At 56.9% G+C, this 26,607-nt stretch overlaps 1 protein-coding gene across 1 annotated transcript; it reads right to left on the bottom strand.

The window, feature by feature from the left end:
- VWCE (von Willebrand factor C and EGF domains) lies at positions 1–24,967 on the bottom strand. Its single transcript, XM_028118215.2, has 20 exons — positions 24,858–24,967; positions 22,270–22,364; positions 22,074–22,163; positions 21,623–21,751; positions 19,312–19,428; positions 16,855–16,971; positions 15,616–15,744; positions 14,362–14,795; positions 14,186–14,279; positions 12,677–12,759; positions 11,164–11,251; positions 9,380–9,465; positions 7,924–8,041; positions 7,356–7,441; positions 5,933–6,029; positions 4,823–4,905; positions 3,643–3,733; positions 3,477–3,559; positions 3,100–3,190; positions 1–1,001 (listed from the first exon to the last, which is right to left on the bottom strand). Exons 1-20 carry the CDS (start codon positions 24,965–24,967, stop codon positions 397–399), a joined length of 2,826 nt encoding a protein of 941 aa, XP_027974016.2. The 3' UTR covers positions 1–396.
- Positions 24,968–26,607: the final 1,640 nt, after the last annotated feature.

Genomic DNA, 26,607 nt, shown 5'->3' with positions numbered 1-26,607 from the left:
CTGAGACAGCCTTTAATCAGGAACCCTCAGGGAGGGAGGCAGGACGGCTGGTGGCACAGTCCCGGGGAATCCCAGGCCCCCTCCGACTCTTCTCCTCCAGAGCAGGGAGCTCAGCAGCCCCGACCTTCCTCAAAAGACAGGCCGGCTGTGGTGTCCAAGGAGGGTACTGACCATGGAGAGTGCCGATTACCTGTTCTCACAGCACGTTCCAAATGCCTCTTGGAGACAAGGCTGCGTGGGGCCCTGGGGACTTTCCATCCCTCCAGGAGCCTTGCAGAAGTGAGCATTGGGTCTCCCCGGGCTCATTGGCCCCAGAGCCTCCCGCCAGCACCTAGGGCTGCTGGCCGTTTTCTCTGTCCGGCGCGTCCCAGGCACAGCCCTGACCTGGAGGCCTGCTTACCCGGTGGCCTCATCCTCCCGTGAGGTCCCCGTGGCAGGCCGCTGGGAGCTGGAGCTGGCCGTGGCTGCGAGGGCTGCAGAGAGTCTGGAGGTGGCGGGAGAGAGTCTGCGAGGCCTGAGGAGGGTGGCAGGGGTCTCTGAGGGGCTGGGGGCCGTCGTGGAATGGGCTGAAGCTTCAGTCAGGACAATGGCAGACAAAGAAGGCCTTCTGGTCACTGTCTGGGCCCCGGAGGCGGAGGCCGAAGGCTCTGGAGTAACAGGAGGAGGCCCAGGAGCCCCGGGAGGGGTTGGAGGTAGAGTGGAGGCTCCTGGAGGGATCGAACGCCCAGGTGAGGGCTGGGAGGCCCCAGGCTCCCCTGGGAACGTGCCCCCAGGCCCCAAAGGGGGTGAGGGTGAGGCCTGGGCTCCTGAGGGGCTCGTGGGTAAAGTCTGCCCATTAGAGAGGTTCGTTCTGAGATGGAGCTGGAGGACATGGAGCACCGACTTCTGAGGCAGCACTGCCGGGGGGCCTGGGCAGGAGCTACAGTTCACCGGGGCCGCAGCATCTCCACGGGCACTCCGAGCTGCTTTGCCGACCTCCACCGCCTTCCTCTCTGGGCCATCTAGAGAGAGGTGGAGGAAACAAGATGCACTGGGGTTCTCCCGACAGCCGAGGCGGCCCCAGGACGAGCTGCACGGGGGAGGGACAGGGGCTGCTCACACCTGGTAAGGACCAGGGAGGCAGAGGGAGGCAGTCCGCCAAAGTCACTCTGCCAGGCCTTGGCTGCGTGACCTTGTATGAGGTGCATAACTCCGCTGGGCTTCTGCGTCCTCATCTGTAAAATGGGCATCCTAACGACTCACAGCGCCACTCTGAGCACTGACTGAATGGTGCGTGCGGGAAATCCCAGCCCAAACCCGGATGTTAACCACGGACTTGGGCTGATAATCCTGCGCCAGCGCGGGAGGCTCACAGATTGTAACAAATGTCCCATCTGGCGCAGGCTGTTGTTAGTCGGGGAGGCTCTGCCTTCGCTCACTTTCGCTGGGAACTGAAAACTGCTAAAAAAAAAAATAAAGTCTATTGAAAAAAAAATTTCTTTAAAAAAAAAAAGAAAGGAAAAAAAAATTTCTTTTAAGTCTCAGCCTGGAGCCTGGCACATCATAAGGGCTTGATATATGGGAGGACAGCAAGCAGAAGAGGCTAGGCAGAGAGAACATGGGGTGGGAAGAAGCACAGGAAGGAAGAGTGTTGGAGAAAGGTATATGATCAGGAAGAGACAGATGCTGTCAAGCCCAGAAAACCCAGAATGGACTGTATTTTAAAAATCACCCATAGGACGGTCACACAACTCTGAACCTGCCTGAAGGCACCGGATTGTATACTTTGAGCATGTGAATTGTACGGGATGTGATCTATACCTCAGGAAAACTGTGACTTTTATGAATTATCAAAAGGAAACAACTCATATTCTACTGCAACAAAAAGTGCTTTTTCCTTCTATGGAGCTCTTGTTAGGAAGAGGCGCCTGCGAACGTAGCCGAAGCAGTGCATTCCAGGAGAAGGGGCCCGGCTCTGCACCTCACCTCCCTGGGCCTCTGTTTCCCCATCTGGAAGCAGCAGAGCACGGGGGAAGGAATCAGAGAGACCTCGGCTTGAGCCCAGCGCCACCAGCTAGAGCCCAGCCATAACACAGAAACCTAACTTCTCTGGGCCTCCGTTTGCCCATCTGCAAAAGGGAGGTATAATCACAGCTGAGGTGACATGGGTCACACGCTCCACACGTGGCCTGGCATCTTAGCTAACGATTAGTCTCTGGACTAATCAGGGGGAATAATCGCCATTGGCTTGCTGAGGAGTTTTGTGACGGGTTAAGCGAAGCAAGATCTACAAAATGCTCGACGGTTCTCAACAACAGGGCTATAGGGGCTCAGGATGCTTCCAGCCCCACCAGTCCTGACGGCAGCTCTTCGTCAGCCACGGACCTGAAGAGTGACCCTAAATATGGAGCATCCTCTTCAAAAGGCCAAAGGAGTTAAACAGGTATTTTATCCAAGAGGAAATCCAGGCCACATATCAGTAGGAAAATTCAGTGTCTTCCTGGAAGTTTAAAAAACATAAAGCAGGGGCACCTGGGTGGCTCAGTCGTTAAGCGTCTGCCTTCGGCTCAGGTCATGATCCCAGGGTCCCGGGATCAAGCCCCGCATCTCGCTCCCTGCTCAGCGGGAAGCCCGCTTCTCCCTCTCCCTCTGCCGCTCCCCCTGCTTGTGCTCACTCTCTCTCAAATAAATAAAATCTTTTTTAAAAAGGCATAAAATAGCCACATTTAAGGTACTTAATGGACATGTTAAATCAGAAAAATTCAATTCAAGACACACAGCGTAGAGTTGGTGGGAGTATGGGGAGCCAGCTACATCATGGTGAGTTTCCTGTTTCTAGAGGACCCTGGTCGGGTGAGGACCCATCTGGTGACGCGCTGTCCTGCCCGAGGAGGTCCCACACTGCTCCCAAAGCTCCACCACCCAGTACTCCACCTGCTAACCACAGGGCCCCAACCAGGTGTCCTCGCCACATGCTGGCTATGTGACCTCGGGCAGAACACATTCCCTCTCTGAGCCCGGGCTTCGCACATCCAGCCCTTTACAAGTTCTAGGTTACTGGGAAGAAAAGTAAAGTGCAGGAAGACACAGAGAAGCTTCAGGACCCAGAGGCCCACTTACCTGGGCAGGAGGGACAGCAGTCCCCGGGGGGCCCAGGGGGGTCGGAGCAGGCCCGAGGGCAGGGGACCTTCTCACAGCTCACCTCTCCCAGCTGGGGAAGCACAAGCACACACATGAGGAAGCCCAGATTATCTCCCTTCCTGTAACAGTGCCCCCATGTGCCTCTTCCACCCACAGAAAGATCCTGGGATGGAGGCTGACACAGTAGGGCCGCTTTAAGGAACCCGCAAAGAGGGAGGATACCATCAAATCCAAAGGCATTCTAGCTGCTACTTAAAGTTGGGAAGGCAGGAGGAAGATGGGCTTCCGTGGGCTAAGGGGACTCGGAGTTTCGCAAAGGGACAAAAGGCAAGCAGCAGTCCCCAGGCCCAGCTTACCTGGCACGTGCACTGGGTACAGGGCTCATCGTCCAAGGTGAACACCTGGCCGTTCACCACCTTCCTTCCCTCATAGTTGCAATCTGCAGGGGTGGAGGAGACCAGGCCGTGAGAGCCAAGGCCTCCCTGGGAGCCTGGGACGCGGGGCAGTGGCTCCCCCACTCACCTCTGCACACCGGGCAGCACTCCCCGTCAGGGTGGAAAGGGTAGGTGCAGGTGATGGGGCAGTCCATGGGGGAGCAGGCCACGGAGCCTAGCTGCACGACACAGAAAACACACGAGGCCCTTTGTTCTGGGCCGCCGACGAGACACTCGGGAAGGACGGCCACAGAGCCACTGAGTGCCCATCGGAGCCCCTGCGGTGTGGGAACAGGTTCATTCACTCAGTCAGAGTCTGTCTTCCTGCCAGAACGCAAGTCCCACAGGTCCAGGGGCCTGGCCTTGTTCACGCAGCTCATCCGTCAAAAGGCCCCAGAGGAACAAACCCACAAATTACCCGGCAAAGGTGAGCACCAAATACCAAGGAGAGAGAAGGACCCAGAGCCTGAAGCTCCCCGAAGCACGTGAGTGAACAGGACCACTCAGAGGCCGAGACATTCGGTGCTGAGTTCCCCTGATCCTGCAGACCTGTCCCTTGCCACACTGCGTCCTGACCCACTGCAAGAAGCTCCACCAGCATCAAATGTTTCCAGCAACACAAGCAGGAAGGCCTTTCCCCCCCATTTTCCCAATCCTAAATGATACGGACGATCCCACATGCTTTTTCAGACTGAGAGGCAGTCTGGCTTCAGGGCAAAGTGCACCTCCTAGAGCACAGCGTCAGAACACCAGGATTCGATTCTTGGCACTTCAGCGGACTAGCAGCAGGATCTTGAGGGAAGAGTGACTTCTCACTGTACCTCATTTTTATGACCCACAGATGGAGAGAAGAGTGGCTCCCACCTCATAGGATTCTTGCAAAGATTAATTGAGCTCATGCAAGGAAAGGGCCGAGAGCCAGACTGGCACACGGTAAGAGCTCCATCCTGTGAGTCTATGAGACTGCAGCTCAGAGTCCTGGGCTGGAGTCCCTCACCTGTGTCCTCAGGGAGCACTCCCACGTTAAGCCCCCCAGATGCCCTCTGGTCACCCAGGAGCAGAGGACTTTTGCCAGGCAGGCTTAAAAACGATTTCTCTGGCCCTGGGTAAAGATTCACCCTGGGCAGGGCCGGAGGGAGCCAACCTTCACCGTGACCCAGAGTGACCTTTCTCATGGAGGGCTCTGGATTGTGCCTCCAAGGTCCAGGAGCTGGTGTCAGCCCCTGGGGAGTTTCCACAGACAGGGGTCAGGGTTGGGTGGGCCGTACCAGGCAGATGCAGCTCAGACACGGGTCCAGCACGGACGGGAAGGTCTGGTTGTTGTAGAAGATTCTGCCTGTGTAGGTACAGCCTGCCAGAGAGAGCACGGGGTGAGCGCCCGCTGGGCAGGTGGCCGGTGACCAGGCTCCTGCCAAGGGCGAAGGTCCGAGAGCTTTCTGGGTAGCAAAGGTCAGGCCAATTGCCTCCCCAGGCAGTCACCCCGGGGTTTGGGGAAGGGACAAAACACAGGTCTGGACTGGGTGCCACCTCTTTTTTTTGCCCTAGATTTAGCAGAGGGATCAGAATGTTTCCACCTCCGGGGAAGGGAGTGTTTCCTCCTCTGCCCCTCCCTGGGCAGGATCAGGCCAGAAGGGCTGGCCCAGGCATCACTGCCATCTTCTCTGCTCTTTCCCCCCCAACCCACTCAGCCAGTCCCCACCTTCCAGAACATTCCCCCACACCCTTCCCCTGGGCTTCCCCAAGCCCGCTGAGGTCTGATCTGAGTGTTGCCACCTTGATGACATTTATCACATCCTAGGAAGTAGAGAGCAGGTAATAGGACAACAGGGAAATGTTTTAGAACATCTATATGTTATTTGTTAGATATAGACCTGGGACATAGCGACAGAGATACTTCATGAAAAGAGATTAGAAAAACAAAACCATGAGGCTAAAAGTGATAAGGGGCCCTTTTTAATTTTTATTTTTGCTTTCTGTATGTACTTCAATAAAATGTTACTTTGGAAATCAAGGAAAAGCGGAACATTAATATAAAAAAAGAAAACAGCATTGTTGTGTTCTCTCACTCTTCCCTGATTGTTTCACAGGTATGGTTCCTTGGTTCCCCCCACCCAGGCTGGAAGCTCAGCGTATCTCCACATCGGCTTCTAGCACCGAGACAGGGCTGGGCCTTGGGCAGACTGCTTTCTATCTCTGAAGCCTGCGTTCCTCATCTGTACCACGGGCTGGCCCCGTGGGGCTGTGGGGATGAAGCCCGTGTGGTGCACCCTTTGCATGGAGGAGCCTGGTGCAGGGCGAGCCCAGAAGCAGGGGGAGGGGGGCAGGATCCCACCAAGGGGAGCAGGGGGTGCTGTGCAGCCCCCCAAGCAGGAAATTACCTGCAGAACAGTCTGGGCAGCACTGTCCAGGGATCCGAATTGGGTGAGGGCAGGAGTCTACGCAGTCTGTCCTCTTGCAGCTCACGGAGCCATCTGCCTGAAGGAAGGAAGAACTTCACCAAGACCCCACCTGTAACACCAGGCCCCGCCTCTGTGCCCCACTCCGCCCTCCCAGCACCCCCCACCCCCAAGGAAGGGCAGTGCTGCAAACTGGCCGAGGCTTGCCATGATGGGAGGTGGCAGGTCCCCCACAAAGAGGACCGGCTCCTGGGGAAAGGGGGTGTGAGCCTTTCGTGAAAGCCTCCCTATCTAAGGAGAAGGAAGGTCAGAGGGGGGTTTTGGTCTCCGTGGCTTCCTGTCCCTCTCCAGCAGCAGCCAAAGCTCACCACCACCCCATCCAAATTCTTTCACTCAGCTTTTGCCTGGAACCCTCGCTCACCCCAAACCTATGGAGTACAATAAAATCCTATTTTTATAGAAAACTATTCCACCGGAAATGTCTATTTCAGAAGACAAAAGCACCACATATGGTTTCTTTCTTTCTTTCTTTCTTTTTTTTTTTGGTCTAAGACTCTGAATGTTGATGAAGCTTTTGTGTCGCTTTCTCATACTATGAGTGCCCTGGATCAGTCGTAAAGGGGAAAGGCAGCGGATATGCCCTCCTCCCGACTGTAATTCCAATGAAACGCTTCCAAGGTTTGCAAGGGTCTAAGGCTTTTTCACAAACAGTGCATCTGAGACACTCGAAGGCCATGCCTCTTACACACCAGTGTGCACATGAGTCACCCAGGGGATTAAAATGCAGATTCTGAGTGTGGAGGTCTGAGCAGCCACACCTCTGGATCTGGAGATTCTGCACGTCCGGCAAGCACCACTGGGGCACGGACCTCATTTTGAGAAAGAAAGCTCTAAGCTCCAACGGACTAAAAGCTCTTCTAAAGCAAAAAGGAAAGCCAGCGTGTACTCAAAACAATGAGCTGTAACCAGAGTGTTTCCTGGTAAGCGGCTGTACTTGCATCTGGGCCCATCTGACTCTAAGACCCGCGCACCGCACCGTCTCCTTATCCGTTTCAGATGAGCCGAGGTCACAGATTCAGGGGACCTCAGGAAAAACCCGGCAGTGTCGCAGGAAAGGCCCAAACCACGGAGCCTCAGGTCACCCCGCTCCTTCAGTTATCTGTGCCCAGGGAAATTCTGCTCTTGGGGCCACTGACTCCTCCCAAGCAGCAGGTCACACCCCCTTCTGTACAAATGGAAGCTGCCGGCATAGGAGGGGGACAGAGGGTGGGCTGAGGCGGCCCAGCTTCGGGCACAGCAGGGAGGCCCGGCCAGGAGGGCCCAGTCAGGGCCGAGGGGTCTGCTCGGGGCAAGGCAGGGACAGCTGGGGCGGGGAGCAGCTGAAGGCGTGCAGGTTGCCATTCACCTGGCAGATGCATAACTCACAGGGGTCACCGGGAGACCAGATCTGTCCGATTGGAAACTCAACCCCGTTGTCGTCCAGAGAGCAGCCTGGCCAGGGGACAGTGAGGGAGAAAGCACGGGTGGGCACAAGGGCCAAGGAGGGCCCTGAACGCCTGCCCGACCTACAGCGTGCCTGCCACCCAAGGACAGCCGCCTCCACTCACTCCCGCCACGGAGAGGGTCCCCCAGAGCGTCCATCGCCCCACCTGCTGGGCCCAGGGGCTGCCTGCAGCTGCCGGTCCAGCTCCCTCATTTAGGGAGTTTTCCTTCCAAACACGTGCCCGGTCCACATAGGCAGCCTCATGCAAACAGATGCTTACCTCGGAACCCGTAAATGCACACTTACACACAAGCGCACAAACACACACGCTCCCAGAGACATACACGAGCAGATGCTGCTCCCACACACACAGACACGCTTCCAGAAACACACACTGGGTCTCAGCAGGTGAAGCGCCGCCACCCTCCTGGAGGGCATCCAGGCCCCGGGTGGGGCAGAAGGCCAGCAATGCAGGGCTGGGGGCCCTCACCTGTCATGGGTGTGGGCTCCCGGCAGGTGAAACAGCACTGTCCAGGGCCCAGCCACCAGTCCTCTCGGGGGCAGTCCAGTTCCGGACACGGTGTGAAGGAACATTCTACCTCCCCATTCTGGAAGAGAACCAAGGGCACAGGCCGGTGAGGGCAGCTCCCCAGCCTTGGGCCGCCTGAAAGCTAAAGAGGAGGCTGGCAAGCGGCTGTCACCCTCCTAAAAGTGACAAAGAATCTGCGGGGGACGGGGCGGGGGAGGAGTAGGAGGAGTGAGGGAGGGGTGATGTGGGGGAGGGGGGCAGGAAGTAGGGGGGAAACACTGGGAGCATGTTCTGGGATGTCCCGCCTGCTGGGCTGAGGGTCCCTGCCTGCCCAGGCTGCAGCCCCAGCCCCATTTCCCCTCACTTCAGCAACAGCCTCCTGCTCTCCCTCCAGTCCGCCCTCACTCTGTGGCCTGAGAAAGTTCTCATGCACCAAAGTGGGATCGCATGGCTCCAAACCTAAAACCCATCAGCAGCTCTGCCAAGCCCAGAGCCCTCAGCCTGGCCGGCGAAGCCCTTCATGACTGAGTCTGAGGTAGAGGCTATGGGGCCCCCTCTTCCCCAAGACCCCTTCCCCTAAGTACTGCCCTTGGCTGACAGGGGAGGGGCCCTCCAGGTACCTGGATGGTTCCTTCACCCCCCACTCCGCTCCCCAGGAGCAGAGAGAACATATACAACTGACTGATGCCCAGCTCCCTGGCCTCTGGGCACACCCATCTCCACCATGCAACTCACTCCAGAGCTCCCTGTGGGATCAGCCTGAGACCCCGTTGTCCCCTGCCTGTCTGGCTTCTCTGGCTGGCTCCTCCTGAGAATCTTCAGAAAATCACTTACATGCCCCAGGCCCTGCTTCTCGGACCCCGACCCAAGCACCATCCCTGTCTGCGGCCTCTTCTCCTGCCTGACTCGTCTCCCACATTCCGCGCCCCAACCAGAAGGGACACCTTCAGGCCCTGACAACAGGCCACACGCTTTCACCTCCTGCCATCTGCTCATGCCAGGCATCTGCTCTGCTAGGCACACCTGCCTCGGATCCTCTTCTAATAAGTCCCTCACCCCTCAGATCTCGACTTAGCCCCTCTCCCTCCAAAAAGCATTCCGCTCCAGTCAGGAGCCCTAGTCACCTGCCCATGGCCCACCTAGGCTGTGGGCCCCCTGAAAGAGGGGACTGGGGCAGTCCTGTGCTTAGCTGTGTCCCCAGCACTCAGCATTGCTCCAAGCATACAGTAGGTGCTCTATAAATAGCTCTGCTGAAGGGTGAACTTCATGGAGACTACGGGTAGCCCTTGGTGAACGCAGGTCCCCATAATGCCTTTGCTGCTTCAGTGTCCCTTCCGCTGCATGGCAGCTCCCATTCTCCTGGTCAAGGCATGTTAGCGAAGGCCTGTGCCCGGCCCTCTCTCCTGCACCCACCTACCTGGCAGACACAGGTGGTACACTCGTCACCAACCCCACTGAACACAGCCCCATCTGCGTACCACCGGCCGTGGAAATAGCATCTCACTGCAGAGGAGAAAGGGAGAGGCAGCTCAAGGTCTTTGGGCTGGGGCCGCTAAAGAGAAAGGGGAACAGTGGGTCGGGGGGCCCTGGGGAAGCTAACACACTCCCACCACGCTCCACAGCATGCACCACACTCAGGGAGCCAACCACTCCCCACCAAACCCTCGACAAAAACTAAGTTGCTGCTTAAAAACTGATGGGAGAATGAAACACATGAAAACTAAGATCCTTAACCAAAAAGGGAGGGGACTCCCTGAATCACTAAAAAGTAACAGAAAAGCAGAAATGAAAAGAGACTGCCCCAGGGGTTCCTGGGTGGCTCAGTTGGTTAAGCATCTGCCTTCAGCTCAGGTCATGATCCCAGGGTCCTGGGATCAAGCCCCACCTTGGGCTCCCCACTCAGCAGGGAGACTGACTTCTTCCTCTGCCCCTCCCCCTGCTTGTGCTCTCTCTCTCTCTCTCTCAAATAAATAAATAAAATCTTAAAGAAAGAAAGAGAAAGAAAGAAAAAGAAAGAAAGAAAGAGAAAGGAAGAAAGAGAAAGGAAGAAAGAAAAAGGAAGAAAGAAAAAAGAAAAGAAACTGCCCCAGATGCCTAAGACAAAGTCTGGCACCAAAGCCATCCCCTGGAGATCAGGAGGAGTCAGTGAGAGCCTCTCATCCAAGGATTCTCAGCCCACAAGCTGGCCCAGGCCCACCCGGCTTAGTCAGACTGCCCTGGGTTCAAATCCCAGCTACGCAACTCAGTAGGGAGGGATTTGAGGCAACATCCTTAATTTCTCTAAACCTCAGTCTTCCCATCTGTAGAATGGGGTTGATAAGAGCTGATAATGGTTACTACTGCATAGGCAGTATATTACCTATTCAAAAATGTCTTAGCTAAAAATAACATTTAAAAGTTAAGAAAACATTCATTTATTTTTTTTTTATTTTTTAAAGATTTTTATTTATTTATTGAGAGAGAGAGTGATAGAGAGAGAGCATGAGAGGGGGAGAGTCAGAGGGAGAAGCAGACTCCCTGCCGAGCAGGGAGCCCGATGCGGGACTCGATCCCGGGACTCCAGGATCGTGACCTGAGCCGAAGGCAGTCGCTTAAACAACAGAGCCACCCAGGCGCCCAGAAAAACATTTTTTTAAACAACACCAGCTTTGCGATCAGGTAGGCTTGATTTCAAGTTCTGTTCTCGTATTAACTGGTTGTTATGTCTCTGGGCAGTGACAACCTCGGTAAGCCTCAGTTTTGTCATCTATAAAATGGGGCTGTGAATAGTACTGCCTCAAGGCTGAGCCACACGGATTCAATGAGTTCGAGGGCTGGCAAGCAACAGCACAGAGCCGTCAGGGAACATTCGTGATGATGATGAGGTCATCCCGGGAAAAGAGAACCACATTTTTAACAAAGGACCAACTCATTAGTGGGGAAGGGGAGACGCCCTCCCAGCCTCAAGACAGAGCCATGCCAAGGGTGGACTCACACTCCTTCCTGGCTGTGTTGAAGGCGCTCCTGGGGCGGAGAGCCCGATCTAGCATCCAAGCCACTGTGCACATTGTAGGTGCTCAATTAAACTGGCACTTTGGAATGTTCCACTTGATCTGAGTTTCTAAAGCAAAAATCAATGCCTGTCCTCTGCTCCACTCACCCTGCTCCCAAAAACACACAAAAGAGCTAAACCCCCCCCCCGACCCCCAAAGAGTCACTGACCTGGAACACAAGTACAGCAATCTGACTTCAGGGAGGTCTGACAGGGGCCGGGAGGACACTCGGGGGAGATGCAGGACACATTTCCGGCCTGGCAGGGGAGAGATGGTGCTGGGTGGGGGCAGAGGGAAGGAGGAGAACCAGGCCCTCCTGCCCCTCAGCTCATTCCCTATTTCAAGCCACTCCTCGGGTCTCCTGCCCAACACCAAAGCCTCCTAAAGGAAGCCATCCAAGATCTCTGAATGCCATCACGGTGACAAGGACAGTGTGCAGGGACCCAGGTCCTGGCATTTACTATGGTGTGCCGAGAACATCCTCCCACAGCATACAGAAGCTCTGGAAGGATGCCGGGGAGAAGCAAACAGAGGTCACTCCACCAGAGACACCTTCCTGTGCATCTGAGTTTTGAACCAGGTGACTCTCCTGGCTAGTCAAAGAATTAACTTTAAAACTAAATTTCAAAATTTGGAAATTAAGGCAAAAAACAAAAAACAAAAAAAAAACCCACAACAAACCAAAAAACCAAAAACACTCCTCTGGAGCCAGCCAGAGCTGAGAAGCAGTGTTTGCTCCTCCACTAACGAGTCATGTGACTTTAGCCAACGTACGTCAGCCCGCTGAGCCTGTCCCCCTATCTGCGAGAGGAGCTGGAAACAGTGCCTCCATCGGGGCTTGCGGAGGATTCGTGCCACGCACGACATGATCCATGAAAGTGCTTGGCCACTGCATGTGCGTGGCACCCGGGGGGAGCTCGGTAAAGGGTGGTGCTAGTCGTCTCCGGGCCCCCCAACCCCCGCCTTCCACGGCAGCCGCCGCCCTTCACCGCCAGGCGAGTGATGGTCAGAGGGAGGCAGTGAGGGGTGGTAGGCGGGGCCCAGGCCGTGGATGCAGACAGACCTCGCCTCAAAGCCCAGCTCATGCCTCCGTCTTTTCATCTGTAGAACAGGGACAGGAAAGCTGACCCAGACGAGCTGCCAGGAGCCACGGGTGAAGTGACAGAAGAAAAGCCCCAAGCCCTGAGCCTGGTACGCATGGAGTGCTCCTAATCCAATCTGTGGGACAGCACCTGGCCGTGTCCGGAACACAGTAGGTGCTTAATAACTATTCTTAAAGAAGCGAATTGGCGTACAGCAAAATAATACTCTTAACGAGCTGAGCCTGGTAATAAGCCTCCTCCAACCCAAATGTGGATACCTTTATTGTGCTGGCAAATATTTTGCCTGGAGGGAAAAACAGCCTCCCTGGTGGGAAGTTTCCGAGGGAGTTCCATCCCCTCCCCTTCCTAGACAGATGGACCCTGTTTGCCTGCTGGCTCTTCGCTGCTCAGCACAAAGCTCCTCGACTCCACAGACCCCCACACCTTTAAATTAGACAGGTTCCGCCCAAAATCCACAACCTGGGAACTCTCTCTCCATTTGACAAGCTCACCTTTAACATCTGATCTTTCCCTCTTCCTCTAAAACCCCCAAAGGTTAGGAAAACACCCGCGAGGCTTTGGGGCTCTTGTGATGCTCACCAGGCAGACACAGACAGTGCAGTTCTCGTTGGGAGGGGAAAACACATCCCCTTCCGCTCGGATGACGCCACTGTCAAAACAGCCTTTGAAAGACAAACAGGAGTGGAGGCATCAGACCTCTTCAAAGTAGAGGAAGCTTGAGGTCTCATTACTTTTCCAGGCGTAATGTACCTGGAACCTTCTCTCACCAGTCAGGACGCCCCAGGCGTGACAGATCCAGGTACCCAGGACTGTGCGGTCCTAGGACCCCTAGAGAAGTAAGCAGGAGACACCCACAGAAGATGGCCCAGGAGGGTTCCATTCATGTCTGTAAACCCCGGACTCTATTGAGAACATGGCATTTTATTCCCATATGGCAAGAAAGGCAGCCAGGCAGCCCTGGGTTCAAAAACCTGGTCCGTCTGTTCATTTAACCTGAGTGACCTTGGACATGTCACTTAACCTCTATGGACTCAGTTGTCTTTACTGTAAAATGGGAACACTACCATGTGCCCTGCAGGGGCCTTGGAAGGATCCACAGCCTCACGTGTCAGGTGCCCAGCCATTCACATTCAGGACTCAGTATATAGTAGGAACATGGCAAAAGATCATGATTATCATTAAGAAACCACTACATCTATTCTCATTCTAACCCTTCGGAAGATGTCTTCACTGCAGCGTCTTATCCCCAGAGCTTCAGAGAACACAGAAGTTCAGGCCCCTCCCCAGATCTACGGAATGAGAAGCGGTGTTGTAACAAGGGATCCCCGTGTGGAGTGAGTTTGAGAAGCTCTGTCGAAGGACTCGTGAGGATTTAGGGTCTGTATCCTAACAGCAAGGGGAAGCAAGTGAAAAACTGTAAGCAGGTTATGGGAGTAAATTGGAAAGGGGACAGAGGGGCGCCTCGGTGGCTCATTTGTTAAGCGTCTGCCTTCAGCTCAGGTCATGATCCCGGGGTCCTGGGATCAAGCCCCGAGTCGGGCTCCCTGCTCGGCAGGAAGCCTGCTTCTCCCTCTCCCACTCCCCCTGCTTGTGTTCCCTCTCTCGCTGTCTCTCTCTCTGTCAAATAAATAAGTAAAATCTTAAAAAAAAAAAAAAAAAAAAAGGAAAGGGGACAGAATTTACAAAGGATTACTCTTCTGGCTGTAGGAGGGGAGTTGGGGCAGGGTAGGGGGACTGCTGGGTAGATCTGGAGAAACTCACTGAATGAATGAATGAATGAATGAATGAAGCTTAAAAGGATCCCCAGAAGATGAAAAGTTCCCCCTGAGGGATACCACAGCATACACCACCAGTGGTTCTCAAAGTGTGGTTCCTGGACCAACAAGAGCAGCATCACCCAGGATCTTGTTAGAAATGCAAACTCCCAGGCCCTGCCCACACCGGATAAATGAGACCCAGGAGTTGCCCTTCAAGTGATTCTAATGCCCCCAAAAGTTGGAGAACAGCCTTGCAGCTGCAGAAGGGCCAGGGAAGGGAAGAAGCAGGACCACGTGGGGAACTCACAGCCTCCCCCAGACCAGCTCCCACCTGTACACGATGGGCAGCACCCCCCATCTTTGGAGGGAATCGGGTGAGAACAAGCAGCTTCACACGTCACCTTCTCACAGGTCACCTCCCCGTTCTGGAAGCAGAAGCAGGAGTTCCAGCTGTCACAAGGCCCCAGACACCAGAGCTGGGCAGCCCCCAGGATCCCTCCCACCTACCTGGCACCAGCACTGGGAACACCCAGACTCTGTCCAGCGGCTCCCTGATTCATACGTGGCTCCCAGGTGCCAGCAGGCAGAGGACCCCGGTGCCATCTGTGTGGCTGCTGGGCCCTTGGGCAAGGGCGGGGTCACCTCCTGTAGTCGTGAGGGAGGTCCGAGGGTCCCCAGGAGGGAGGCACCAGGCACGGGGGTGGCCACCAAGGTGGCCAGCAGCCGAGTTGGGGTGGAGGGCAAGGACGTGGGTGGCACAGGGGTGGGAGACGGTAGGCTGGTGGTCCTGACCCCAGGTGGGGGCCCCGGGGCCCCAGAAGGAGGGCTGTGTCCGGGGGAGAGGGCAGGCCGGCCCGCCTCTGGGGGCAGCAGTAACATCTTGGGCGGGTGCTGCAGGGGCTGCAGGATGGCCGATGGGGCCAGCACGGCTTTCGGGAAAGCTGAAACGGAAGCACAGGGGGCTTAAATGCAGCTCCTCCACCACCAGTCACTGGATGTCTCTGGACCAGTTTCTTCATCAGCAAAACGGGTCTAATACCACCAGTTCGACCCAAGACCACGGGGGGCTGCGGTGACGATCGCACAAGGGGGATGGAAAAGCACCACAGGAGCAGGCCCAAGTGACAGGTTGGGAGTGGGTCCCCTGCTCCCGCCCCCCCCCCAGATGTGGCTTCCCAGGAGGGCATGCCGAGGTCGGGATGAACAAACGGTCTGGGGAAAGCTTGCCGTGGACTAGAAAGAGCATGCTCAGTATTTAGATGACCTTGTACGCATGTTTATGGGCGCACTGCTGACGTACGGCAGAGTGAGCTGACCCCACATTGTCCAAAGTGTCCCTGGGAGCCCAGGCTCCCGGACTCCTGTCACATGCTCCTCTATCATCTCCTCTATCATATGTTTTCCCCTTTTACCATTTGCAAGAAAACAAAAGGGTTAGGGAAACAGTAAAATGACAAGGGAGGATGAGGATAAAGAAGTGGAAGGCGGAAGTGAGGAAGTGAAGAGGTGGAAATAACAAGATGAATTGAAAAAGAATGGATGCAAAAGAAAGAAGGCCCAAGGCCGGCAGGGGGCGGGGCCTGGGAGGGCCAGGGGCGGGGCCCGTGGGGGAGGGGCCCGGGCGGGGAGGGGTGGAGTCCGGGAGGGCAGGGGCGGGGTCTGGGGGGCAGGGGGCGGGGGGGGGGGCCCCCTGGGTGGACCAGGGCGGGGCCTAGCGTTGGGTCGGCGCCTGGGTCGGCGAAGGCAGGGCTGGTCGCTCACCTTCACAGGACACGCGGTCAGCTCGGAGCCTGAAGCCAGGTCGGCAGGTGCACAGGAAGCTGCCCACGGTGTTATGGCAGGAGTGGTGACAGACTCGCCTCTCCAGCGGCCTCCGACACTCGTTTACATCTGTAGGAGAGCTTCGCTGCCAACAGCTGCCTTGTTGGGGCGATCGACCCCTTCTTCCAACACCCCTAAGCCCAGAAAGCTGGGGCAGTCTCCTTGCCATGTTCTTATAAGGTCCATCCCTGCCTCAGGGTGTGGGACGTGACTCAGATGTCTAGGAGTGGGGCTGAAATCCCTTTGGAAGGTTCATACATCCAGATGGCATTTAATGGATGCACCAGTGACTCATCCCCCAGCACTACCCAGCAATGGTTACGCCCTGGCTGGTGGGGATGAGCCCCGCGGGGAATCTCATCTCCAAACCTTCCACCTTCCCACGTGGGGGTAGGGGATGGTGTGGCCCCTTCTGAAAAAGAGTCTCAAGAATCGTTGCACTGCTCGGGGCGCCTGGGTGGCTCAGTTGGTTGAGCGACTGCCTTCGGCTCAGGTCATGATCCTGGAGTCCCGGGATCGAGTCCCACATCAGGCTCTCTGCTCAGCAGGGAGTCTGCTTCTCCCTCTGACCCTCTTCCCTCTCGTGCTCTCTATCTCTCATTCTCTCTCTCTCAAATAAATAAAATCTTTAAAAAAAAAAAAAAAAAGAACCGTTGCGCTGACTGCTCAAGGTAGGCTTCGGGACAAATACCAAACTCCGCCAGAACAAGGTCTGTTTTCAGGCCCATGGGACCCCACCTTCAACCCATGAGCCAAGCTTAAGCCAAACATGCCAATCCCTTTCTGGAAATTTCCGCTAATGGGCTGAGAAAACAGGGTTCTCCTTCTAAACCAGGGGAACCAAGACATAACATGCTTTATTTACCAAGGGGAGGAAAGGCAGCCAAGAAAATGGGTGAGCAGAGAGGAATCCTTGGGGCGTTATCTGGGAGAGGGGTGGAAGAGAAACCTAACAGGATAAAAGTGGCACGTGGCCAGGAAAAGTCCAAGACAGGGTCTTCCACGAGGAGCCACGTCAACCCCCGGGAAAGGCAGGCTCTGAGCAAAGACTCAAGTGCTTACAGTCACCAGGCGGCCAGGAGGTCCGGACCGCTGGCCCTTCCCTGTCCCTGGGCTCGCCCTGCCCATCTTCCTGATGGGCATCCTAAGTATGAAGACGACAGGGTCCCCCCACCTTACCTACACAGGAGTGCCGGTTGCCATGGAGATGGAAGCCAGGTCTACAGGAACACCGGTAGCTGCCTATGCTGTTTTTGCATCTCTGCTGACAGGGGGTCCCGAGGCATTCATCAGTGTCTGCAAGGGACCAGGGCAAGGCTGCAGCTCATTTCCCCATGGAGTGTCAGAACCGTGTGCTCCCCTCTTCTCTCCCGTTGCCATCCCCTCCCCAACCCAGGGCCGTGGGAGACCCTCCTGATCCCTCTCTTTCTCACCACCCACATTCAGCCTATCAACGAAGTCCTCTCTGGGTCAGCCCTCTTTCTCTCCATCCTCACTGCCCTACCCCAGCCTGGGCCACCTTTGCTCTGGTCTGGAGAAGAGCGACGGCCTGATACATCTCCCCGTGCTCCTCCCAAGCCTTGCGCTACAGTGTCCCGGATATTCTGACCAAACATCCGGGCCACTCTCTCCTCCCACAGGCACCGATGCCGCACCACAGCTCATAAGTCCTGGAGGGCCTTTCCCACCTCCTTCCCTGTCCCTCACCTTTGTTCTGCCATCTTCCAAATGCACCTTCCTTGTGGGCCTCCCTCTTTGCCCATGGTCTTTCGTCTGCCTGGGATCCCTGTCCATCTTGTCTGGGGGGAAACTCCTACTCATACCTCAAAACTCAGCTTCTATAGTACCTCCTGTGTCAAAGCTTCCCCATGCCATTGTTTGAAATTGTGAAAAACTGGAAATAATGTCTATGTCCACCAATAAGAGAAGAGTTAGTCCACTGTGGGATAGGTGCCCCGCAGAGCCCCAGGGAGCAGTTAAAAAAAGCAAGGCCGGTCCATTTACCCTGATGTGGAGAGATCTTCAAGACAGATTGCTGAGAGAAACAAGCGAGCAGAGGCTCAAATCCCAGCTCTAACATGATCTTGGGCAAATTACTTAATTTCTTTAAGCCTCAGTGTTCCTATCAGGAAAATGGAAATAAACAGTACCAGCCTCACAGGGTCATCACGAGAAAGAAATGAGAAAATGCATGTAAAGCGCTTAGCATGATGCTGGAACCCAGCTCTGCACCTGTTAGCTGCTCATCCTATCACTGTGAGTGTGTGTATGTGTGTGTACACGTCGTGGGGAAAGGCAGGGAGGACATGCATCAGAGCAATGACCAGGTACGAGGGTGAGCTGTGTTCCCCCAGATGCACATGTTCAAATCCTAACCCCTCATGTGATGGGATTTGGAGGTGAGGCCTTCGGGCAGTGATTGGGCTTCGATGAGGTCTTGAAGGGGGCTCCCTCATGATGGGAGTAGTGCCCTTATAAGAACAGCCCTCAGAGCTTGCTCTCTCTCCCTGTGGGCACACAGCATGGAGACTGTCTGCAAGCCAGGAAGGGCCGTCACCCGAAAGTGAACGGGCTGGCACCATGACCTCGGGCTTCCCAGCCTCCAGAACCGTGAGAATAAATTCTGTTGTGTAAATGGTCCAGTCCGTGGGATTTTGTTATAGCACCCCAAGCAGACTAAGACATCAGGGTTATTCCCGTGGGAGTGCAGAGCGCAGGAGTAGCAGAGAAGGTCTGGAGGTAGCCATTTTTAAAACTTATTTTACAATTTATGACGATTTCAAACAATAGAAAATAATACCACACTTTCACGGGGGATCTTTTGCCTTATCTGCGTTGCTTCCTTCTGGAAGTAAAAGGCTCCATCTTGGGCGCCTGGGTGGCTCAGTTGGTTAAGCGACTGCCTTCGGCTCAGGTCATGATCCTGGAGTCCCGGGATCGAGTCCCGCATCGGGCTCCCTGCTCAGCGGGGAGCCTGCTTCTCCCTCTGACCCTCCCCGCTCTCATGTGCTCTCTCTCTCTCCCTCTCATTCTCACTCTCTCAAAATAAATAAATAAATCTTAAAAAAAAAAAAAGGCTCCATCTTCAAGGAAGGGGTAATTACGTTACAAGAGCTCCCTCATCCTGCTCACTCAGGAGCAGAATCGTCTCCCTGGGGCTCCCTCAGCACTTACCCCTCACCCCAAGCTCCTCCTGCCCCTCCCCACCAGATGGGGCAGCCAGGCCGCCGGCGGGGCAGGTGGAGCTAATGAAGGCAGTGGGTGAAGGAGCTCTCCCACGGCCCGCCCTCATCTCAGCGGCCCCCTCCGTCCTACCCCTGGCCCTCCTGCAGGCCTCTCCAGCCCTACCCCTCCACCCTGCAGAGCCAGCTCAGAGCAGGGGCCCTAGAGTTGGACATGCCAGGAGTCAAGCTGACCCCAGCGCTTCCTGACGGAATGGCCTTGGGTGACCCTCAGTTTCCCCATCAGTAAAGCACGGAATGATAACAGGATCTGCCTCAGGGGACTGGGAAATGCAGTAATGCATGGAGCGCACACACGTTGGGCTGGGCGGGGCCGCATGCCTTTGACTCCGAGCCCAACCGCCCAACCGCCGGGGCTAGGGCATCATTCATTACCTGTCCCCGGGCCACTCACCTTGGCAGCTGTGGCGGTCGGCAGCCAGCTGCATGCCCGGCCCACACTCACACACAAACCCGCCTTCCGTGTTCACGCACTGGCCCTCGCAGGAGGTGCTTAGGCATTCATCAATGTCTGCGAAGAGAGAAAATATCCTTGCACAGACCACTCTGCACGTTGTTTGGGTACAGGGGAAGAAAAGCGACCCCACGAGGACGCCGTCCCCAAGCAAAGCCTGCCTTCAGCAGGGGGGAAACCACCACCATCCCCCGACACACCCGAGGAAGAAAGACCGGGCACCACCAGGAAAGTCATCAGCCAGGAGGGAACCACCAGAGAGCAGAGGCCAAGGGGCCAGGCTCCTTCTCTGTGACCCACGCAGACCAGACGACAGAGAGGACAGCTGAGACAGAACCATTTCCAATGGCCCCACCACAGGGCAACCCTAGGAGGGCAGAGGACACCGAGCAGGAAGGCTGATTCAATTCCATTAAGTGCTTATTGAGCACCACCTGTATGCAGCAGATCTGGAGGACTGCTGAGGACACCAGTGTGACCAAGACATGGCATAGACCCTCTAGCTGGTTACGGTCTGATGACATTAAGAGCCGCGCCACATGCCCATGAGGCCGGGGAACGCCTGGAGGACAGATGGGCAGAGGACCAGGAGGCACTGGGAGGAGAGACAGCCTGAGGAGCTTCCTCCCACCGCCAGGCTGGCCAGAGCTGAGGTTCCTGCTGGGCCAGCGGGAGGCTGAAGCAATGGGTTGAGGCCCGGCTGTGGAGTGCCGAGGAGGCCCTGAGCCTTCTGCCCAGGGTGGGGTGACTAGATCCAAGTAGTCCTTTGGGGAAGTTCAGGCGTGTGGGGTCAGGGGCGCCACCGAACAGAACTCTCCACCCTGGTTTCATGGCCTCCCTTCTCTAAGAACCACGGAGGCTCTCGAGGACCTACAAGATCTGTGTCTCCCACCCCCTGACCCCATGCCTGCCGGGGACCTTCATTCTCCCCACTTGCTCTCCCCACAGCTGGCCCCTCAGGACCACACCCACCGCCTCTAGAAAGCCCACCCTGACTAACCCATCCCACTGCGATGCCTCATGGTGGTGCCCCCCCCCGCCCCCGCCTGGGGCTAGCTTTGACATTGTTCTCTGGCTTTCCCGAGTTCTGGTTTGCCTCAGCAACAAGAAGTGTGTGCAGAAAGTGCACCCCAGGAAACATTCAGGGGAGGATGAATTGCTTCAGCCTTCCTGAAGAGGATGTTGCAATGAGCCCCGAGCACCAAAACTCCTCAGTGAGACCCTTGACCCAATGGTTCTCCTTCTGGGAATAACGAGAGAGGCTGATGAGAAGCCTCTTTACTGCAGCATTTACTAGGAGTAGTGAAACCCTGCAGACAACCTATAGACACGGCCGCAAAAAAATTATGCCGTAAGCACTAGTCCCCACCCACAATATAAAGTGAGAAAAAGAATAAAAACTTTGCATAAGGTATGAGCCCAATTTATAAAACACACAGATATGCACACCTAAAACACACACACTCACAAACACGCACCCAGGGAAGAGTGCAGAAGAAATAATTTCATGTTAGTAACAAATATCTCTGGGTAGGGACTTTGGGGACATGTTAGTTTTCATCTTCTACCCTTCTTTTACTTCCCAAAAGTTCCATAATAAGTTATTTTTTACTTTCATATGCGCAGAAGAAACATTATTTTTACCAAGTCAAAACTCAAACAAAAGAAAACAAAACAAGGGTGGGGGCTTCCTTTCAGCTCTCTGGAAAGATACGCAAGAAACTGGTCCCAGTGGCTGCCTGTGAGGAAGGTAACAGACTTTGCCTGTAAGAACGTTTTAGAATCCCAAACAAATAGCACTTTTACAAAATAAGTACTGAGGTTGGCTTTCCTCATCTTTCAAACATCACGATCCCAAGGGAGCCTTCCGCGGTCAACCAGCCTGCAGTGCTGGTTATCTGCCTCTCTGTGGGCCTGGCTCCCGGGACCTGGCCAGTTACGGCCCCATTACATGGGACCGTGGTTACCCTGACCTGTCTCCCCTCCTCCTGTTCAGAAGCAGGGACCAAGCCACCACACGTCACCCACTACAGCCCCTAGCTCAGGGCCTGGCCCATAAGAGGTGCTCATTATCAGAAGGGGCCCGTTTCTTGGGTTTGCCTGCCTCCCTGCCCACACTCCCAGCAGAGCTCGGCCTCGCTCGGCCTGGCCTGCATCTCTCCGGAGACTGTCCTGGCAGGACAGCCAGACGGACGGAGGAGGAGACAGAATTCCCGCCCGCCGCGCCCCCCACGGCGCCCAGGTCTCTCACCGGTACACCTGATGCCGACAGCCGTCTCTGTCATGGAGAAGCCCACAGGGCACACTCGGGCCACCTCCTGACAGCCGCCATGGTTACAGGTAAGGTCACAGCCGTACTCTCCACAGGGTCCGTGGGATTCTAAAACAGGCACCACACCCGTGAGCACACCGCACGCCGCAGTGCCCGCTGCCCCCACCTCACCAGGGCTCCTCCTAAATTCTGCTGGGAAGGTGGCCCTGGAGGCTTAAATCCAGCTCTGCCACTTACTAGCCAGGTAACCCTGGGCAAGCCACTAACTTCTGTGCCTCAGTTTCCTCATCTGTAAAATGGGGATGAGAAGGCCTACCTAAGTGGGTTGCTGGAAGATGATATTCTAAGCAAGACAAAAGCCCAGAGCCTGGCACATAGTCGCAGTGCCAAAAGAATTCTTCCCATCAGCCATGGCCCAGCCCCGGTTTACCTGGGCAGGTGGCTCCTTGCTCTCCATCCTGGCAGGAGCAGATGTTGGGAGCAATGCAGATGCCACTCCCACAGCCAAAGGAGCAGAGGGCTGAGAGGAGAAATGCAGGTAAGGGAGTGGGGGCCCTACTCAGGCCAGCCCAGGGAGCCAGGGCCCTGCTGGGAAGGGTGTCTGGGGCACGGGGACAGGCACTTACGCAGGGTGCAGTGCCCGCTGCCCATGGAGGGGGCCCAGCCAGGGCAGCAGCCACTCCCGAAGCCCGAGAGGCAGACGTGGGGGCCCAGCCGGCGTCTAGGAGAGAGGAGAGAGCACTTGCCACATTGCTGTTCTGGGTGAGGGATTGGTCTGCCGTGCAGTGAAAGCCTCCCAGCCAGTCAGTAAGTCAGTCAACAAACAGTTCTTGAAACCCACCAGAGAGGCAGTGTGAAGTTCCCAAAGAAAAATGACCCAGTCTCTCCTGGAGGCAGGACAAAGACGAAGGTGTGAGAGAACAGACAGCAGCCTCCTACAGAGACCTGCCGTGTGAACACGGAGCAGCGTAGCCGGGGGGTGGGGGGGGCCAGCCTCCTACAGAGACCTGCCGCATGAACACGGAGCAGAGTGGCTGGGGGCAGGGGTGCTCAGAGGGGCCTCGGCACTGAGGGGGAAAGATAGCAATGGATGAAGAGCCCCAGGCATGGCTGCCACGGGGCCTTTGCACTTGCAGTTCCCTCTATCAGGAAGGTTCTTCCTCAGAAATGTACCCAGCTCACTCCCTCCTTTACCGAGGTCTCGTCTCTGCTTATGTGCCTTCACAGAGAGATCCCTCTTACCCACCCTTATCTTGCTTTATTCTTCTTCTTAACACTTACTTCCTGGGACCTTAAATTACTTATCAATTTGTTGTTTCGTTCATTGTCTGTCTCCCCTCTCATTCTCTGAGGAGCAGGGCTTCGTCTTTTTTGTTCCCCTCAGTGTCCAGAGCAATGCCTGGCCCATAGTAGGTGCTCACTAAATGGCTATTGAGGGAAAGGTTGAGAAAGGAAGCCAGCAGAAGAGACAAAGGAGGAGGGCAGCCCCAGGGGAGCCAGAGATGTCATTCCCCAGATGACATCTCTGCGGTCGGGGTGCGGGTGCCAGTAAAGGGGAGCCAGAGTGCCCGACACTGCGTGAGGCATGGCAGAACAGCCATGAACAGGCCACTTTCCCCACCCTCAAAGGGACGCTGGGCAAAGATACAGGTGATAACAAAACAGTGTGACCAGTGCCCCACAATGGGACAGGCTTTGGAGTCCCAAGGAGGGTCAGGGGAGGTTTCCTGGAAGGCCAGGATCTGGGCTCAGACAGGCAAGAGAAGGGGCAAGCTGTGGGACTGGAGAAGAGGAGGGAGCAGCAGGTGCACGGACGGAGTCGGAGGCGGTGACTGGAACTGGTCCTCTGATGGGCTGGTCAGAGTGATGGAGCCCAGCCCGCTCTTAACTGGGAATCCTGGCACCACAGGAGAGGGACAAGAAAACCCGCCCCAACTGTGCGCTCCCCCTGCTGGGAATGTTCTGCCCGTCGGGCAGTGTACGGAGCACCCCCCAGGTGCCAGGGGCGGCAGCAGGCACTGGGGGACAAGGATGGCGAAGGCAGACTCACTCCACTCGGAGAAGAGCTGTCAAATGTGACAAGTACTCTGGGAAGGAGAACTGCGGGCACGCGGCAGCACAGAAACATCTGCAGCAAACTGTGCCTGGAGCCTCAAAGAGACGTTTCCTTCTCTGAAGTCATCACAGAAGAAGCAAGGAAGCGGGGCCCTGGGGGGTGGGAGGTGCCGGCAGCCGCGCTGTGTCCCCGCCGCCCCGGCTAGAGCCATTATGGCGGCAGCCTGGGAAAGCGGAGCCCGCAGCTCCTTCTCAGACGGGGTTCCGGAAGGGACTGGCGTGCCCCCAGAGCGGCGGACGGAAGGATGCCCCGGAGGCTGGTGGAGCCGGACAGGGCCGAGCGCGTGTGGGCGGGGGCCGGGCGCCCCAAGGAGCCTCCTCGGGCGGGCGCTGACGGGGAGACAGGTGGCTGGAAGGCTCCGAAGCGCCGCGGAGCCGGGCCCATCTGGGCAGGAACTGGCGGTGGCTGCAGAACACACGTGCGAGCTGCGAGCCCGGCGGGGCCGCCCCCCTGCGCGCCCCCCGAGGCGGTGGCCGCGGGCCAGGCCGCGCGCTGACACCGTGTTCCCTCGCTCGGAGCATCACGCACACACGCGCTCGCGGCCCGCGGCGGCCCGGCCTCCGCCGGGAGGAGACTCGAGGGGAGGGTGGCATCCATCGGGAGAGAGCAAAGGGGCAAACACCCCACCCCCGCCCGCGCGCACACACAGGCGGAAAGCGAAACGTAACCCAGGGAGAGCCCGGCCGTTCCAAGGTCCACGGCGTGCGTGCAGCCTGGACGCAGGGGAAGCCCCCAGCCCCGGAGCTGCCGCGCCGCCCGGGGAGGCCCGTTCGCCAGCGACGGCCAGCCGCTCCGGAGACCTGGCACGTCCCGGGCTGCCCTCGCCAGGGGTCCACGCCCCAGAGCAGACTCAGAGGGGCTCACGCAGCGCCTGGATCTCCAGCCCCCGCCCCCCCGGCCCCGGTCCTTGCCAGGACAGCTCCCGCCCAGAGCACAGGCTGCTGTCTCTTTGTCCGGACCCCCTGGGCTGCGCCCGCGCGCGGACAGCGCCCCGGAGGGGAGCCCCGACCGGCGGCTGCCGGCGGCTCCCGGGAGCCCCTCTGCCCCACGCCGAGTGCGCCCCCGCGACGGGACAGGGGAGGGGCGCGAGGCGCTTACCTCTCGGCCGCGAAATGCCCGGGCTGCTTCCTCCCGGTGTAGCCGCGGGCCGGGGCCCCCGGCAGGAGGAGCGCGACGCAGGCGGCCCGGAGGAGCAGTCCGGCCCACATGACCGGCGGCGGCGGGTCCCCCCGGCTCGGCTGGGCTCCGGCGCGGCGCGCGGGGGAGGGGGCTGCCGGCCCTCGCCCCTCCTCCTGGCGCCGCGGGGAGCGAACCAGCGAGCCCCGAGCTGGCACGCGGAGCCGAGCAGGGGGGCTGGGGACTCCGAGAGGAGGGGCCGGGGGCCGCGAGGAGACGCGGCGGACGGCTTGAGGGGGTCTCTGGCACCTCGGAGCGAAACACACAAAAGGTAGCGCCGCCCGCCGGCCGGTGGCCTCTTGGGGAGGCGCGGAGCCCGGGGAGGGGGCAAAGATCAGGGACCCCTGGGGGCGGGGTTTCAGCTTCGGCCCACGCCCCCTGCCCGGGTTTGGGAGTCGGCTTCCTGCGAAGGGCTATGGGCGTCAGACTGAGGCCGGGGGAGGAAGGAGACTCCCGGAGCAAGGCTGGTGCTGGAGGCTGTGAGCCCGGGGAACTGCTGGTCTCGGTGGAGCCGGAGTTGCCAGTGTTGTCCCAAGAAGGTACGCTGGGTCACTTCGTTGCCGGGCAGTTCTAGGCTGGCTCCCCGCCTGCCAGCAGCAGGTCTGCACACTAGTCCTGGGTGTGCGGGTCAGTGGATCCACCCCTGGCCAGAGGGCACTAGCGGGTCTAGAACCTAGAGGCTCCTCTTTGCTCCCTTCTGTGGCTTCCCCAGGTCACAATCAGAGACTGGGAGGCGGGGAAGTGGTGAGCAGGTGGAGGAAAATCGGGATCATCCAGTGGGGAGGAAGCGGGAAGGATGACCCTATGCCTTGTGTAGGAATCCTCCCTAGGCACCCAGATCCTTGCTTAAACACTTCCAAGGATAAGGAACTCACTACCTGTCAAAAGGCAGCCCAAGCCAGTTTTGAATAACTACATTTGTCAGGAAGTGCTTTGATTTCTCAGCTAAATAACCCCAGTTCCTTTGGTTCTGCCTCTGCAGCTGCCCTCCCACTGGCTACCTTAAGCTGTCACTGAGCTCCTTAACACTGGTGACCACAAATGACCATGGGGTGCCAACAATGGTCTGGACTCTAGTTTCCTTCCTTCCAGATACCATACTTTTATTAACACAGCCTAACAGGACTTGGTTTTTCTGGCAAACGCATGATGCTGGTGGTTCATAACAGTCTCCACTGGAGGTGTTTCTGGCTGTTACCCTCTAACGTTGCTACTGTTGTTTCCTAAACACAGTAAGGCAATCAGGTGGGGGTTCAGGTGGGGAGCCACCTGAACCTGTGTGCTTGAGCTTTCCCAGATGTTCGGATTTAGGCCCATTATCTCACCTTGTTAGTCTTGGTCCATCTTCTAATTTAAGCAATACATCCTCAGCAAGCAGATCACCAAAATATTCTGTATCATGAGTGCAACTTTCATACATATGTCCATCCTGAGTCCTAAGGACGCTCAGGCTCCTACAGAATCTTTCTTTTATGCCTTAAACATCCAAAGGCTCACTTTCTCCCTGCGCTGCTCATGCTGAATTCCTGTTACTTAAAAAGTGTTTCAAGGGGCACCTGGGTGGCTCAGTCGGTTGGGCATCTGCCTTCAGCTCGGGTCATGATCCCGGGGTCCTGGGATGGAGCACCGCATCGGGCTCCCTGCTCAGTGGAGCGTCTGCTTCTCTCTCTCC

The sequence above is a fragment of the Eumetopias jubatus genome, unplaced genomic scaffold (assembly GCF_037043125.1).
Source record: "Eumetopias jubatus isolate StellerSeaLion01/CBP00866 unplaced genomic scaffold, mEumJub1_p1.0 scaffold_13, whole genome shotgun sequence".
Taxonomy (NCBI): domain Eukaryota; kingdom Metazoa; phylum Chordata; class Mammalia; order Carnivora; family Otariidae; genus Eumetopias; species Eumetopias jubatus.
This window is presented reverse-complemented; position numbering and strand designations above follow the sequence as displayed.